This window comes from Macaca fascicularis, chromosome 3 (assembly GCF_037993035.2).
Source record: "Macaca fascicularis isolate 582-1 chromosome 3, T2T-MFA8v1.1".
Classification (NCBI taxonomy): domain Eukaryota; kingdom Metazoa; phylum Chordata; class Mammalia; order Primates; family Cercopithecidae; genus Macaca; species Macaca fascicularis.
In genome coordinates, this window is record NC_088377.1 from 44,030,181 (window position 1) to 44,047,778 (window position 17,598).

Here is a 17,598-nt window from a genome sequence, read left to right on the forward strand (position 1 = left end):
CAGGAGGGTGATTTTGTAGGAGAGTCGGACCACGGGCCCGAGTGTTCTCTCTGTCCCCATAGTGCCGGAGTTTCTACGTGCTCCAGGCCCGGGTTTGCATTGCACATAATTCTCAAGGGCTCATGGCAAGCTGCGCCAGAGACACAGAGGGTGGGGATGTGGGGACCCTGCCCCCAGTGGACAAAGGACTCACTGCTGGACTCTAATTTGTCTAGGTGTTTTTGTGACTTGCAGAAATACCTCCACCTTGCCTGGGCCTGGAGCCACAGGACACCTTGCCGAAGGTGAAGAATGTTCTGGAACAATGCAAGACCTGGCCAGGCTGTCCCCAGGAGCCAGCGTCCTGGGATCTCTGTGCAGCATCCAGCAACGTGAGCTTGCAGGACCCCGAGGAGCCCTCCTTCTTCTTGGAATCTGAGGATGACTGGGAGGACTCAGAGGCCCTGAGCTCACTGCTGCTGTTCCTGAACGCCCTCAGGTACAAGGCCAGCTTCCGTGGCCTATACAACTTGGCACTGCTATGGCTGAGCAGCATGTTCTGCAGCTTTAGCGACAAGGAGGAGCTGACTGGGTGCCTGGCACAGGCCCGAGGGGCAGCCAAGAAAGCTGGCCTCTTGATGGCCCTGGCCAGACTCTGCTTCCTCCTGGGGCGGCTGTGCAGCAGGAGGCTCAAGCTGTCCCAGGCCCGGGTGTACTTGGAGGAAGCACTGGGGACCCTGGAGGGCAGCTTTGGGGACCTGCTCCTGGTGGTGGCTGTGTACGCCAACCTGGCCAGCATTTACCGGAAGCAGAACGGAGAAGTGTACACAGGTGGTTCCCAAAGCCGTGACTCTGCTTCTGGGGACGCCCGGCCACATCTGCAGCACCGAGGTGGAGGGAGAGCTCCTGCAGCTGGCGCCGCAGCAGGCGGTGGGTGGCCAGAGCCTGCAGGCCGAGGCCCGGGCCTGCTTCCAGTTGGCCAGGCAGCATGTGCACCTCAAGCAGCCCGAGGAGGCCCTGCCCTTCCTGGAGCGGCTGCTGCTTTTGCACAGGGACTCGGGAGCCCCAGAGGCTGCGTGGCTCTCAGACTGCTCCCTACTCCTGGCTGACATCTACTCCTGGCTCCTACTCCTGGCCGCAAGTGCCTGCCCCACCTGGTGCTGAGCTGTGTCAAGGTGGTCTCATTGAGGACACAGGACTCACTGGCCGGCTCGCTGAGAAGCGTGAACCTGGTGCTCCAGAACGCCCTCCAGCCCCACAGCCTCCCCACCCAGACTTCCCACTACCTCAGGCGAGCGCTGGCCTCCCTATCCCCGGACACAGGCCAGGCGCTGCGTGGCCTTCTTCACGCCAGCCTGGCCCAGCCGTACAGCCACCGTGGCTACCACGGCCCAGCCGTCACCTTCATGACGCAGGCTGTGGAAGCCAGTGCTGTTGCCGGAGTCTGTGCCATCATGGACTGCCTGGTGGCCCTGGCCTGGCTGCACGTGCTTCATGGACAGAGCCCGGTGGCCCTGAACTTCCTGCAGTCTGTCCAGGATGCAGTGGTGGCCAGCGAGGACCAGGAGGGTGTGATTGCCAACATGGTGGCCGTGGCTCTGAAGAGGACGGGCCTGACGAGGCAGGCAGCCGAGGGCTACTACTACGCCTTACAGGCGGCTTGGGACCTGGGCCAGCGGAGGAACCAGGCAGTGGTGCTGGCCAACTTCGGGACCCTGTGCCTGCATGTGAGTGCCAGCAGGCTGGCCCAGCACTACCTCCTGGGGGCTGTGCGGCTGTTCTCGAGGCTTCCCTGCAGGGAGTGTGGCCGGGACTTCACCCACGTACACCTGTAGCTGGGCCACCTCTGCACCCGCCAGGGCCCAGCCCAGCAGGGCAAGTGCTACTACGAGTGGGCTCTTCTGGTCACCGTGGAGATGGACCACGTGGAGAGTGAGTGCCCCAGTTCCTCTTGTGAGCCTTCTGGGGCCACATGGGTCAGGGCACACCTGGGGTTTGTGATTCGGAAACAAGTGATGGTTTTTCCACCATCGAAAGTGCTGAGTCATGGCCAGTAGGAGATGTTGGCAAGCGCCCTGGAGACAGGCGGTTCCCATGCAGGGCCAGGCCCTCTGTGCCCTACTGAGGCAGCCAGCTCTTCCTGGTTTGCCCAGGGACCATCCTGCCTTGAGCATTGAAAGTCCTGCGTGCTGGGAATCCCTAGACATAACCCTGGGATCAAGGCAGGCTCTGCTACGCTGGGACTTGGGGCCCCTCCATGAGCCAGGCCCTGAACACCAGTTCTTGTGCCTGTGTTATCTGCTTGGTATCTCGGCAGCCTGCGCACCTGTCATCCCACTTCACAGAGGACACGGGGCGGGTGATTGCCCAAAGCCACAGAGCATTTCATGCAAAAGCAGCTTGTTGTGCAGAGTGTGCCAGGCCCCACCCACAAATGGGGCTTGTGGGGTCCTCAGGTGGCAGAGACTGAGCGTGGGAATGTGAGCTTCAGGCCACAGAAGCGACAAAAGGGTGAGTGGCGTGATGGCGGGGCAGCACTTGGCCCCGGGTTAGGGAAGCCTCTTTAGTCTGGGACCAGAGGGTTGAGAGGATTTAGTCAAGTAATAGGTGGTGGATGAGGGGCTGGTGGTGGTGGAGGGGCTGGAGGTGTAGCCTGTGTGAAGGCCCAGGGGTGAGCGAGTGGGGGTGAGTGAGCGGGGATGAGTGGGGTGTGAGTGGTGGTGAGTGAGTGGAGGTGTGATGGGCGTGAGTGAGTGGGAGTGTGAGCGGGGATGAGTGGGGTGTGAGCGAGGGTGAGTGAGCGGGAGTGTGAGCGGGGATGAGTGGGGTGTGAGCGGGGTGTGATGGGGGTGAGTGAACGGGAGTGTGAGTGGGGATGAGTAGGGGTGAGTGAGCGGGGGTGAGTGAGCGGGAGTGTGAGCGGGGATGACTGGGGTGTGAGCAGGAGTGAGTGAGGGGGTGAGTGAGCGGGAGTGTGAGCAGGGATGAGTGGGGTGTGAGCAGGGGTGAGTGAGCAGGGCTTATGCAGGGAGGTGCAGAGTTGGGAGTGGGTGGGTTAGGTGCTGGATGGTGAGAAGCTCTTCTGGAGAGCTAAGCAGGGCCTGGGGCCTCAGGCTGTGGCTTGGCCTTTTCCCCAAGAGCACTGGGGAGCCATGGGGTGCTATCGAACAGTCACTGCAGACTGAGCAGTGAACGGACAGCAGGTGGGCAGGGCTGTCTGAAATCTAGGCCGCAGAGGATAGATGAGGAAGTTGAGTCCAGGGAAATGGCTGAGACAAGGGATACTGTTGAGTCCCCTCTGCCTTGCAGCGCTTTGTCATGGCATAGTGAGACCACTCAGAGGTGCCTCCTGTGGCCTGGACCAGAGCCCCAGGGGCTGTGACCAAACCTGCCCATTTCCCAGCACAGGCCTGGCACCCACTCCTGGCCCTAGGAGGGATGAGATTTTGGAAAGGACCGTGTGAAGGGGCCCCGGTCCCACACATCTGCCTAAGGAGGGTTGGGGGTTTCAGACCCAGGCTTCTTCCCCAGGCGCATTCTCTGACTGGAAGGAGACCCTCCAGGAACCCAGCGCCCCAGCCCCCACTGCAGCCTCCTGTTGCTCCTGGCACAACAGCCTGTGGCACCTCCTCCTACGAGGCCCTCCCCGGCGTGCTGGGGGATTCAGACTTGGAAATGCAGGCCAGGGAACGGGAATCATGCTTCCCTGTCTCCCCACCCTGCGCTGAACGGTCGAGGAGACCGAGGGTGGGGTTGATACCCCACATGCTTACTTGGGGTCATTTTTGAGTCATTTTCGGTAGTTTGTGTCCTTCTAGGAGTTTGGCTGTTGTGTCTAGATGGTCTGATTTCTTGGTGTACAATTGTTTGTAGTGTTTTCATGGAATCTTTTTATTTCTGTCAGGTTGGCAATAATGTTTCCTCTTTCATTTCTGATTTTAGAAACTTGGGTTTTTAATTTTTTATTTATTCATTTTTATTAGAGATGGGGTCTCATCATGTTTCCCCAGGCTGGTTTTGAATGCTGACCTCAGCGAACCTTCCAACTCGGCCTCACAAAGTGCTGGGATGACAGGCGTGAGCCATGGTGCTCAGTCTCTGATTTTAGTCATTTGTGTCCCATCTTTCTTTTCTTGGTCAGTCTGGTGAAAGATTTGTCAGTTTTGTTATTATTTTCAAAAAATCCACTTTTGGTTCTGTTGATTATCTCTTTTGTTTTTCCATTCTCTGTATTTTTACTTCCCATTTCCACTCTCACGTTTATTATTTTCTTCCTTTTATTCACTTTGTGTTTAGTTCTTTTTCTAGTTTCTCAAGGTGGAAGGTTAGGTTTTTGATTTGAGATTTTTCTTCTTTCTTTGAATGTAGACATTTACAGTTATAAATTTCCCTTTCAGCGCTGCCTTAGCTGCATCTTGGAATTTTTGATACACTGCTATATATATATTTTTTAAGGCAGAGTTTTGCTCTATTGACCAGGCTGGGGTGCAGTGGTGCAATCTTGGCCCACTGCAACTTCTACCCAGGTTCAAGCCATTCTCATGCCTCAGCCTCCCGAGTAGCTGGAATTACAGATGTGCACCAACCCACCTGGCTAATTTTTGAATTTTTTTTTTTTTTTTTATAGAGACAGGATTTCACCATGTTTCCCAGGCTGATCTCAAACTCCTGGACTCAAGCGATCCTCCCACCTCGGCCTCCCACAGTGCTGGGATGAGAGGCGTGAGCCACCGCGCTGGCCCGGGCTGTGCATTTGTTTACATTCTTCTCAAATTAGTTTTCGGTTTCCCGGATGGTCTCTTTGACTCACTGGTTGTTTAGGAGTGTGTAATTTTCACATATTTTTGAATTTCCCACATTTCCTTCACTGTCGATTTCGAGTGTTCATGCCAGTACAGCTGAAGAACACCTCTGCTTTGGTCTCAGTCCTTCTCCATTCACTGAGGCTCATTTTGTGACCTGGCACATGGTCTGTCATGGGGAATGTCCCATGGGTGCTCAAGAGGACTGTGTATTCAGCAGTTGTTGGGGGGTGTGTGTGACAGATGTCCATTCGGCGTACCTGGTTTCCGGTGTTAATCTCCGGAATGTTTCTGACGCTAGAGAATCAGAAGCTTTCCACCGTTCCCAGTGCCCTGGCTTTGGGAGGAGCCTGGTTGCATGAGAGAAGCATGTGTGGGAAGACCAGGGGCCGACTTTGAACCCCATTCCCCCAACATGATGCCATGTGTGGCAGACATGACACTTGGCTTTGCTCTCAGGGTTCCATCTGCGACAGGGGCTACTTGTGCCCCTGGCCTCATCAGCTCAGGCTGAAGGCGGCCCTGGTCCTGGCCAGAGGGGCTTTGTGAAGCAGAAATAGATGGCCTGGTGCAGGGGCCGAGCCTGGCCAGGACCTCGGCCCTGGGAATTGTAAAGAAGGCCGGCCTGTACCATGAGCATCTGCACCAAGGTGTGCCCATGTCACGGTGTGCTCGGCATCTGCCCTGGCACGGGTGCATGGCCTGTCTGCGCTCAGGCTCCCCGCCTATGGGGCCCAGGCTCACAGAGGTGTGAAAGAGGCAAGCAGGGGCCTCCGAGCACAGCCAGCCTCGCTTCGATGCTGGGAGACTAACGTCTTCCATTTTGTCTTCTGCCCAGGCCAGCTGCCGGCCATCCAGTGGCTGTGCTACTTATACAGCGCCGTCATGCCCAGCGAGGCCCAGTGTGTCATCTACCACGAGCTCCAGCTCTCCCTGGCCCACAAGGTGTCTGACAAGGTGCTGGAGGGGCAGCTCCTGGAGACCATCAGTCAGCTCTACCTGTCCCTGGGCACGGAGTGGTAAGGGCTGGCTTTGCAGTGGTAGAGGTGGGGGCGGGCAGGGCAGGGAGAGGGGCACAGGGAAGCTGGCCCAGGGCGCCAGCAGCCCCTCTCCTTTTGATCATTTGGTTCCTTGGCATCAGATGCTCTGAGCTGGTGGGCCTGGGGTCGTCCCAGGGCTGCTGCTGGCCCGTGAGTCCCAGCTTGAGCCTCCCTTGTTGGGTCAAAGGTCATCTCAACCCCAGCAGAGGCAGTAGGTGCACTCTGGGCTGTTCTTCCTACTATAGTGACTTTTGTCATCTGACCTCTGCCTGCCCCGAATCTTCATTCCTGGTCTTCATCTGTCCCCTTAAGTGTGACCACAGCAGCCACCTGTGGCTTCTCTTCCACAGAAGACAGAGCCAGTTATGTCACCTGCTTCCCTGGGGCAGGGTTTCAAGGTCTCACGTCCCATATGTGGCCTACTCAGCTTCCCTCAAGCATCCTGACCTGGTGGGGTAACCATGGCCCTGGCCACCCCACCCACAGGGCCCAGTGACATTGCTGCAGTCACACCCCCTCGAGTGTTGGACTTACTGAGAGAGCAGGGAAGGATCAAGATTCCATGGGGACCTGGGAGACTGGCTCCAGTCTTGGCCTCAGGTTCACAGAAGGAAAATGGGCCAGTGGGCTAGAGCCATGCTTCTCAAAGTGTAGTCCCTCGACCAGTAGAGCAGCATCCATGTCACCTAGGAGCTTGTGGCAAGTGGGAGTTCTAGGGCCTGCCCCAGGCCTGTGGAGCCGGGAGCTCTGGGGGCAGGGCCAGCAAGCTCTACAGTCAGGCCTCCGAGTGACTGTGATGCCTGCACACCTTGAGAACCATCGGCCTAGATAGCCTCTGAACACTAACGGCTCCTGGTGCATCTGGAGAAGACACAGGCCATGTCTGGGAGGCAGGGGAGATGGACTAGCACACTCCGCCTGCCACAGGGCAGCATGATGCTTGATTCCCTCAGACGATGTCCTTCATTTTTCCATGCCGTGTGAGTTCACCCTGGCCCTCCCAGCAGCCTGGGAAGAGCAGAACACTGCACACACGAGAGGGCCTTTCCCAGTCCCCACATGCCAGATTCATCTGTCACCAGACCCACGGGAGGAGGCAGACTGGTTCCAGGAGGATGAGAGCCCTTGTTCTGACACCTGCGTCTGATTCCAGGGCCTACAAATCCGCTCTGGACTACAGCAAACGAAGTCTGGGGATTTTCATTGACCTCCAGAGGAAAGAGAAGGAGGCACATGCCTGGCTACAAGCAGGGAAGATCTATTACATCCTGCGGCAGAGCGAGCTGGTGGACCTGTACATCCAGGTGAGTGACAAGGGATGCAGGAGGACCCCTGTGCTGTTCACTCTCTGTCCATCCACCCATCCATTCATCCTTCCATCATCTGTTTACCTGTTCATCCTTCCATCCATCCATCCATCCATCATCCATCCATCCATCATCCATCCATCCATCCATCATTCATCCATCCTTTTATCATCCATCTATTCACCCGTCTATCCATCCATTCACCTGTCCATCCACCCATCCATTCATCCTTCCATCATCTATCTGTTTACCTGCTCATCCTTCTATCCATCAATCCATCATCCATCCATCCATCCATTCTTCCATCATCTTCCCATACACCTGTGTGTCCTTCCATCCATCCATCCATCCATCATCCATCCATCCATCCTTTCATCCTCCCATCATCCATCCATTCACCTGTTCATCTTTCCACGCATCCATCCATCCATCATCCATCCATCCTTTTGTCATCCATTCATTCGCCTGTCCATCCATCCATTCACCTGTTCGTCCATCCATTCACCTGTTCGTCCGTCCATCCATCCTTCCGTCTAACTTTCCATCTTCCATCCAACTGTTCATCCTTCTGTCCATCCATCCATCCATCATTCTTCTGTTCACCTCTTCGTCCATCCATTCACCTCCTTGTCCGTCCATCCATCCATCCTTCCATCCATCCATCCGTCCTTCCATCCGTCCTTCCATCCATCTTTACATTATCCATCCAACCATCTTCCATCCATCCATGATCCATCCATTCACCTGTTCATCCATCCATCCATTCATTCATCATCCATCCTTTTATCATCCATCCATCCATTCACCTGTTCATCCATCCCTCCATCCATTCTTCCATCCTTCCATCATCCATTCACCTGTTCATTCTTCCATCCATCCATCATCCATCCATCCTTCCATCCATCCTTCCATCTATCTTTCCATAATCCATCCAACTATCTTCCATCCATCCATGATCCATCCATTCACCTGTTCATCCATCCATCCATTCATTCATCATCCATCCTTTTATCATCCATCCATCCATTCACCTGTTCATCCATCCCCCCATCCATTCTTCCATCCTTCCATCATCCATTCACCTGTTCATTCTTCCATCCATCCATCATCCATCCATCCATCATCCATCCATCCTTCCATCCATCCTTCCATCTATCTTTCCATAATCCATCCAACTATCTTCCATCCATCCATGATCCATCCTTTCACCTGTTCATCCATCCATCCATTCATTCATCATCCATCCTTTTATCATCCATCCATTCATTCACCTGTTCATCCATCCCTCCATCCATTCTTCCATCCTTCCATCATCCATTCACCTGTTCATTCTTCCATCCATCCATCATCCATCCATCCATCATCCATCCATCCTTCCATCCATCCTTCCATCCATCTTTCCATAATCCATCCAACCATCTTCCATCCATCCATGATCCATCCATTCACCTGTTCATCCATCCATCCATTCATTCATCATCCATCCTTTTATCATCCATCCTTTTATCATCCATCCGTCCATTCACCTGTTCATCCATCCCTCCATCCATTCTTCCATCCTTCCATCATCCATTCACCTGTTCATTCTTCCATCCATCCATCATCCATCCATCCATCATCCATCCATCCTTCCATCATTCATCCACTCGCCTGCTCATCCTTCCATCCATCCATCCATCCATCCATCCTTCTATCATGCGTCCATTCACCTGTTCATCCTTCCATTCACCTGTCCATCCATCCATCCATCCATCCATTCGTCCATTCATCATTCATTCATTCCTTTATCATCCATTCATTCAGCCACCATCCATCCACCTGTTCGTCCATTCATCCATCCATCCTTCCATCATCCATCCATCTTTCCATCATCCATCCTTCCATCATCCATCCATTCATCCGTTCTTCCTTCCATCCATCCATCATCCATCCAGCCATCATCCATCCATTTGTCCATTCATCCATCCATCCTTTTATCATCCATCCTTCATCCATTTATCATCCATCCATTCACCTGTTCATCCATCCATCCGTCCATTCATCCTTCCATCAACCATCCATTCACCTGTTCATCCTTCCATCCATCCACGATTCATCCATCCACCATTCATCCATCCATCATTCATCCATCCATCCATTTATCCATTCATCCACTTATCCATTCGTCCATATATCCATCCATCATCCATCCATCCTTCCATCAACCATCTACTCACCTCCTGTTCATCCTTCCATGCATCCATCATTCATCCATCTATCTATTTATCCATTCATCCATCCATCCTTCCATCCTTCCATCATCCATCCATTCATCTGTTCATCCTTCCATCCATCCATAATCCATCCATCCATAATCCATCCATCCATCCATCCATCCAACATCCATCCATCCATCTATCATCCATCCATCTGTCCATTCATCCATCCGTCCATTCATCCATCCATCATTCATCCATCCTTTTATCCATCCATTCACCCGTCTATCCATTCACCTGTTGTTTCATCCATCTGTCCATTCATCCTTCCAACATCCATCCATTCACCTGTTCATCCTTCCATGCATCCATCATACATCCACATATCTATTTATCCATTCATCCATCCATCCATCCATCATCTCTCCATGCTTCCATCATCCATCCATGCTTCCATCATCCATCCATCCACCTGTTCATCCTTCCATCCATCCATCATCCATCCACCCATCCATTCATTCATCCTTCCATCATCCATCCATCCTTCCATCATCCATCCTTTCTCCCAGCCATCCATTCACCGTTCGTCCATCCATCCATCATTCATCCATCCACCCATCAATCTATTAATCCATCCCTCCATTCATCTATCTCTCCATTTGTTTACCCATACATTCGTCTATCCACCATCTATCCATCCACATGTACATACATCATCTACCCTCCACCCATCCATACATTATCTACCCACCCATACATACATACAGACATACACACATCATTCCATCCATCCATCCATCCATCCATCCATCCATCCATCCATCCAAGCATTAATCTAGCCACACGCCCATCCATCCATCCATGTGTCTACATCTCCTCATCCATTCATCCATCCATCCATCCATCCACTCATTCCTAAGCCACTGCTGAGCACCTGTTGTGTGCCTTTTCCCTCCCTCCAACTGGTTCCCTCACATCCTGCCCCAGTGGCCAGCATCTTCTCCCTGAGGGCAGAGGCGCGGCCCCTCACAGTGCCCAGCACCTGCTGGTATACAGCACATGCTCAAATAATGTGACCACTCAGTTAACACACAGAAGAGCTTGCTCCAAGCGACACGTGGCAAATCTCCTTACAAAATGAATCTATCATAGCGGCTGTTTTCAGACGCTTTCCCAAACACAGTGTGATCTGGAACAAATTGTGAAGCCCACGAGCCTGGTGAAGCTTTCATTATTGAGTACCTACTGTATACCTCCTTGAGCTGAGGAGAGGGATCAAGAGCTCATGGCCAAGAGGGGACAAGGCCCACCCACAAACACTGCTGATGTGGCAGGGATGTGGCAATGCAGAAAGGAGCCAGGGGCTGGGCTCCCAGCAATCTGGGGGCCACGGAGACTGTTTTGAGTGCAGGGGGAGTGGGCTAGGGCTAGCCCTGGTGGTAGGATTCACAGGTGTCGGGCTCCTGGGCTGCAGCTGCTCAGTCACCTCCTGGCACTCAGGTGCATCAGTTCATTGTCCTCATGCCAGTGGTGGGGGCAGCCCTCATGCGCAGGGTCTGAAAAATACTCAAGTGTACCTGTAGTGTGTGAGAGGAAGGAGGCTGGCAAAGGTGCGCGTGGCCACCTCGCTAGGTGTGGGTCTTGAGGGAACTTCTGTCTCCTTTCAGGTGGCACAGAATGTGGACCTGTACACAGGCGACCCCAACCTGGGGCTGGAGCTGTTTGAGGCAGCTGGAGACATCTTCTTCAATGGGGCCTGGGAGCGGGAGGAAGGCATGTCCTTCTACCGGGTGAGCTGGCCTGTGGGCTGATGTGGGTGGGCCTCAGTGGGGCACCTGGAGGCTGAGGTACAGGTGTGGCAGGGTAGAGGCCTCCCACCTGGAGGCAGGGCCACCCATATACATGATTAGTTTCCAAGTGGTCTCACCAGGAATATTGACCATGCCCCTGCCCGGGACAAACGCTCGGGGCCTGGACGTGACAATGGCTCTACCCATCTACCTGATGACCTCAAGCAACCATGAGTGGGAAGTCCTGTCCCCATCTTCCAGATGAGGAAACTGAGGCTCAGAGAGGCACAGGGACATGTCAAAGGACACACAGCATCAGTGGGAGGCCCAGGTCTGCATGCACCCCGAAGTGGGACGGCTTCTCCCTTCCTCTGAGCTCACGGTGTGGCTCAGCCCTGGACACAGATAAATGTGGTGTTTTTAGAGCAGAGAGGAGTGCTGGCTCCCCCCAGTCAGACTCCCGGTGCCCAGGTGGGAGAGGCTGGTCTGAGGCTGTCAGGTGTAGCTGGATGGGCCTCAGGTGACTATTCAGCCCCCAACTTGGTGTCTGAACTGTGTGTTATCCCAGAGCACAGAGCTGTGTCGAGGTGCAGGGGTAGCTGGGGCGTGGGAAGCTCCAAGTACATGTTTGAGCTCTGAGGAGGGCTGTGGGCAAGGTGGGTGCTGCGGGAAGCCTGACCCCACCTGCCTGTGTGGTAGGACCAGGCCCTGCCCCTGGCAGTGACTACGGACAACCACAAGGCGGAGCTGCAGCTACAGCTGTGCAACAAGCTGGTGGCACTCCTGGCCACGCTGGAGGAGTCCCAGGAGGGCTTGGAGTTTACCTACATGGCCCTAGCACTCAGCATCACTCTGGGTAAGTCCCCTGAGCCCCACCCTGCCAGGACCCACACTTTGCCAGAGCCCAGCCTCCAGGTCTGCAGGCCAGGAGCTGAAACAGCTGCTGGATTTTCCTGGTCTCCTGTCCAGGCAGGCAGATCTGCCCAGCTGGCTTCCCCGTCCGGCTGTGGGGCACAGCCCGAGGTCTCTCACGCAGTGCAGAGCTCCCTGCCTGACTGAGCTCTGCTTCCTCTGCCTGTTCCCGCTGCTGACCACAAGGGCCGCCCAGTGTGCCCTCTGCCTTCCAGACATGCCAGGCATCTCGTTGGTCCCTGTATGTGCCAGGCTGAGTGACACATTCCCTTTCTCTTGTGCCCTTCCCACCCTCATCAACCACACGGCTCTCTGGCTGATAAAATCCCAGTTCCCCTTCCAGCAGTCTGCCCCTTAAGGCCAGGCATCCCCTGGTGCTGTGCCAGGGTCGTCTGTCCCCCTCCAGAGACAGGGAACCCTAGGCAGGCCACATGCCCCAGTGCCTTGTGCCCCGTAGCCCAGTACACAGTAGGTGTGCAGCTGACTCCCCAAGGTAGGGGGCTGTGATCGTGCCACACCCAGGAGGAGTCGGATGTCACATCTGTGGGTTGCCTGGAGCCGGGGTGTCCGGGAGCACCTGGGCAGCATGGCTTTTGGGCTCCCCTGGTTAAACCCAGTGAGCAAAGGCAGGTGGCTATGTGTAGGTACAGAGCTGGGCCATCCAAGTCCGACTTTGCCATAAGCCTCACAGTAGACAGGGGCAGGCCTTATTAGTTCTGCTTTGCAGATGGGAAAGCGAGTCTGGGAACCTGGAAGGGACTGGCCAGAGCTGCCCAGGTGACCACAGGTGCCTGGAGGCAAGCCGGGTGTGCTGCCTGGGATCTACATACCTGCTCCTGAGGGGCATGTGTCCTCCCTGCCCCAGGGAGCCACATCCTCACACCTGCCCCTTTGGCCTGCACCCCAGGGGACCGGCTGAACGAGCACATGGCCTACCACCGGCTAGCTGCCCTGCACCACCGGCTGGGCCATTGCAAGCTGGCGGAGCACTTCTACCTCAAGGCCCTGTAGCTCTGCCACTCGCCGCTGGAGTTCAACGAGGAGACCCTCTACTACGTGAAGGTGTATCTGGTGCTCGGTGACATCATCTTCTACGACCTGAAGGTGGGTGGGAGGGGCAGGGCTCTGGGTGTTCCCGGCCCCCTTGGAGTAGGATTTCCACCCACACCCCAGAGGCCTGGGTTCCAGCCTTCCGTAGGAATGACCCAGTGGCCTCCCTGGAGCCCTGCACCCAGCTGGAGGAGCTGGCAAGGTTAGCAGATACAACCTAGCTCCCAAGCTGGCCAGGCCCCACCCTCAACAACTCAGTCTCAGCCAGGGAGGCTGACACATGAGTGGGCAACGGTGGCCTCTGGGTAAAGAAGGGGGATTGTAGTCAGGGGGGCCCTCCTGGAGGAGGTGACAGCAAAACTGAGACTTGACAGTCAAGTGTCAAGTTGCATTTAACAAAGAAAACAGGTCGGGAGAAGGACATTTCGGAGGACGGCATCATCCTCACATTGAATCCACGTTGCAAGATCCAACCCAAATCCTGGCACCTCCTCTAGGAAGCCTGCCCAGGGTGCCAGCCTGCACTGAGCAACTCCTTCCTGGAGTCCCGAGACACCTTGAATCTTCACACCACCCAGGAAGGGTGGGGTGGGACCAGTGTCTTACCATTGGGTTCACAGACAGGGAAACCCCAGCTCAGGGCAGGGGCAGTGGGGTGGGGCTCCTGCCAGCCAGGCTGAGGCCTTGCTGGGTCGGGTGTGTCTCGAGGGGAGGTGCTGTGCTCCCTCTGCCCCCAGCCCTGCAGGGGTGGAGAGCTGGGACTGGCAGACTCAGACCTGGGGTGTCTCCACCCCTCTGCCCAGCAGGTGCGACCCCTCCTCAGCATCGCACCGGCGTCGCGTCAGTGCTCCTTATGGGCTGAGGGGCCAGGGCGCTCCAGTCCAGGGGCCAAGATCTTGTGGGCCTTAGAACAACATGAGGAGGTGGGGCAGCCCTAAGACCCTGCCCTGTATTCCCCACCGCAGGCCTGGGGCTGCCCGGGAGGCCTCAGCCCAGTGCTGGTGACACCTGGTGGTGAGAAGTGGTCCCTGTGGCCTCCCAAGTCCCAGCCAGACAGGGAGGTGCCAAGTGTCAGGCCCAGAGGGACGCTGCTCACTGCCCAGGGGCTTGCCTGGGACCCAGGGGGACGGGCCTCCCAGAAGAGGCCTTTATCTCTCTTTGTCAAGCCTGCCGCCCACTCCGCCTGTCCAGGAGAAAGGAAAGGGCCAAGTAGTACCTGAGAGGCCAAAGTCCACGGTTGGGGTCGAGGGGCAGAGGCCTCCTTCACCTCCTTCCCATGCACAGCCCTCCTTCCCATGCACAGTCCTCCTTCCCATGCACAGTCCTCCTTCACCTCCTTCCCATGCACAGCCCTCTGGGCCTCATCGTGACTATGCTGTCAGCGCGGGCCAGCTTCCCACAGGGAGGCCCCCTTGGAATTCCCCAAGGGTGGCTGTCTTTCCAAGGCTACACCCTCCTCCTTGTATAGGAGACTCTGGACCCAGGGCCCAGAGGAGTGGGAGAAAAAGCCGGGCTGGATGGAGCCTGGAAGGCTGAGAAGGCAGAGAAGCAGGGGTAAATGGGCATCTTTGCCAATTGCCTCTAAAATGGGGTCCCCTTTAGTCCACACGTGAGAGTGAGCCCTGGAATAGGGTGGATTAGATGTTTACTGGCTCAGCCTGCCACTCACTAGCTGCTGCACACACTATAGGCACATGGAAATGCACAGGGAAATTCACACAAGCACAGGCACACGCACACACAGGCACAGGCATACACACAGGGAAATGCACACACAGACACAGGCACACGCACACACACAGGGACATGCACACACAGGCACACAAACACGCACAGGCACATGCACAGGCACACGCAGAGACATATGCTTTGGCTGGCTCCTTCCTGTTTTGTTGGGAAGCCCCCACCCCTTCAGGAAGCCCTTGCTGCCCACCCCGGCTGAGTCTGGGGCCTCCTGGGCTTCCCTCTGCCACAGCCCAAGCCACCCTGTGTGGTCAGTGTTCGCTCCCAGGTCCCTCAGACTGGGAGCGAGGACATTAGGCTCCGCCATGCACCCAGCACAGAGTCCAGTGTTCGGCTGGGCTGGGGGGCATTGGATGAGCAGTGGCGGTGACTCGGGGCCTTCTCACGCCCCTGTTCCGTGTGTGGGGTGGGGCAGTGAGGGAATGGACTGCTGCATCTTGGACTTTCTCATTGGCCCTGGGAGCCATCTTGAGATGGTAAAGAGGAACAGGCCAGGCATGGGTCTTAGAGAGGTCCCTTGGGTGACCCCCATGTGGAGGAGGTGCCTGGGGAGAAGCCGGGTGGGGGATGGGAGGGTCAAGGAGGAGGTCTGGGAGACGGCATCCCAACCCAGGGATGGTGAGTTTGAGCCAAAGATGCATTGAAAATGGGAGTGGATGTCTGGGGAGTCACACTCCGTCAGTATTTCAGGGAACATTGCCAGAGAGGACACCTGTGAGATGGTTTTGTACCTGGCCTGTCCCGTGGAGGGCCTGGAAATGGTCAGCATGGACAGGGGCCAGAGGGGAGCCTGGGTCACTCAACGCTGTGCCCCTGCTGTGGCTTGGAGCCAAGGGTCCTGCATGGAACTCTCAGAGCAGGCAGGATCTGCCCTGACCTCAGCCCATGGGGAAAGCAGCCACTGCCTGCAGAGAGGGTGGCACTGGGGCAGGAGGCTTGGGGTGAGTGGGGCGTAGGGACAGTCAGGAAGGCTTCCAGGGGTGTCAGGGTCATCCCCACCTCCTGCAGCTGAGACCACAGCAGTGTCACAGGCTTCGGGGCTCATGGGGTGAGCCAGCATTGGCTGGACATGTGGAATGACCTGGAGACAGGAACGGCCTCTGGGAAGACGGGCTCCGAGTCCCCCTTTTGCTGACCATGACCTGTCCCCTTCAGGACCCGTTTGATGCAGCCAGGTACTACCAGCTGGCACTGGCAGCTGCCGTGGACCTGGGCAACAAGAAGGCACAGCTGAAGATCTACACGCGGCCGGCCACCATCTCCCACAACTTCCTCCTGGACCGCAAGAAGTCGCTCTTCTTCTACCAGAATGCCAGGACCTTGGCCACAGAACTCAACGTCCGCAGGGTCAACCCACCTCCTCTGCCACTCTGCCGGTGGGCCCCCTGGTTGGCCCCCAGCCACCCTCGCTGAGGACAGCATCCGAGGGAGCGGGTTTTGTGCAAGGAGGATGATCTCCTGCCTCTCCTGGTGTCTCCCGTGGCTCATTTTCTGGGAAATGGAGGCATGAAAGCAGAGTTCAAATAGCAATAAATTTTTTTTTGCAATAACATACCGAAGTCCCCAGGGCATCCTTCTCTGTGTGCTTCCTGGGCTGTGTCTAGGGGCCAGCTCCTTCCCTGGTGGCAGCCCTCTGATCTTGGGGATGAGAAGGACCCTGAGTCTAACAGACCTGGGCCAGGTCACCATGAGCCTCGGTTTCCTCGGCGGCCAGATGGGAGATGGTGGTGGAACTCCCTGGGCAGCTCCCTGCTCTCCCTGCTCAGAGCTTTTGCTCTAGGTCTCGTGCCGCTGTTGCCTTTAACCTTCAGGCCACTGTGATCAGGTGTGGGGGCTGCTAGTGTCCCTGTTCGCCATTGAAGAAATAGAGGCACAGAGAGGTTAGGTGTCTGGCCCACCGTCACACAGCAGGTAGGGGCGGAGACACAGAGCCCAGTACACTGACCACCACACCATCCTGCCAGCCTGCAGCCAGGAAGGTGTCCCCCATTAGGACCCCAGGTCAGCTCCTGGACCTCTCTTGTGGTGTCAGGAGAGCCACAGGCCAGTGAGGGTGGCCCCTGGGATCCCTCACTCAGTGTCCTCTGCTCCCAGACTTGGTTGGGCCGAGCCTGGCCAGTCCCACCTCTGGCCACTGGTCAGCCCTGCGGGAAGTGAGACGCTGGGATCTCTGCCTGTGTAGACGCTGCTACCCTGTATTGAAAGCCTTATCTGGGCTGCCCCCCAGCCCTCCCTACATGCCCCTCCCCTTCTGGCCCCCGGCCTTCATCCCAGTCCCAGGAATCCCAGGTTTTCCTTCTTGGAATCTCATGGCCCCAGGGAACACAGCTCACACGGTCTCTTTGCCAGTTTACGGCAAGGAAACCGAGGTTCAGAGACTGTGGGTGTCCCACGTGATTCTCACGTACACTGCACTCTCCCAGGCCCCTCTTTTAAACACTTTAAATGAGGTGACTTTCACATCGCATGCAATTAACTATTTCAACGCGATTAATGTGGTGGCATTTGTGCATTCAGATTCCTGTGCAACCACTCACACCATCTAGTTTCAAAATTTGTTCATCTCCCCAGAAGAAACCTCCCATCCTCACTAAGCAGTTACCCCTCCTTGGTATCCCCCAAGCCCCTCGTTTAATGGAAGGGGAAACTGAGGTCCGGAGAGAGACTTGCCAGTGGGCGGAGCTCTGATAATAAGGAATCAGGCACCCATCTGCTGGTTCAATCCTGGGTTGGTTTTCCACCCAGCAGAGGTGACAGAGCCAGGAGGTTCTGCGAGCGCC

The 17,598-nt window shown here is 56.0% G+C and overlaps 1 protein-coding gene across 1 annotated transcript; it reads left to right on the plus strand.

Moving 5' to 3' along the window:
* Nucleotides 1-227: 227 nt before the first annotated feature.
* LOC135969944 (SH3 domain and tetratricopeptide repeat-containing protein 1-like) lies at nt 228-16,370 on the plus strand (the record flags this gene model as incomplete). Its single annotated transcript, XM_065541188.1, is given in 9 exon segments — nt 228-793; nt 795-1,098; nt 1,101-1,911; nt 5,620-5,800; nt 6,975-7,125; nt 10,991-11,113; nt 11,813-11,969; nt 12,933-13,129; nt 15,974-16,370. Coding segments are annotated over 9 exon segments (2,748 nt in total), but the record flags the coding sequence as incomplete, so codon positions are not given.
* Between the last annotated feature and the right edge of the window lie 1,228 nt (nt 16,371-17,598).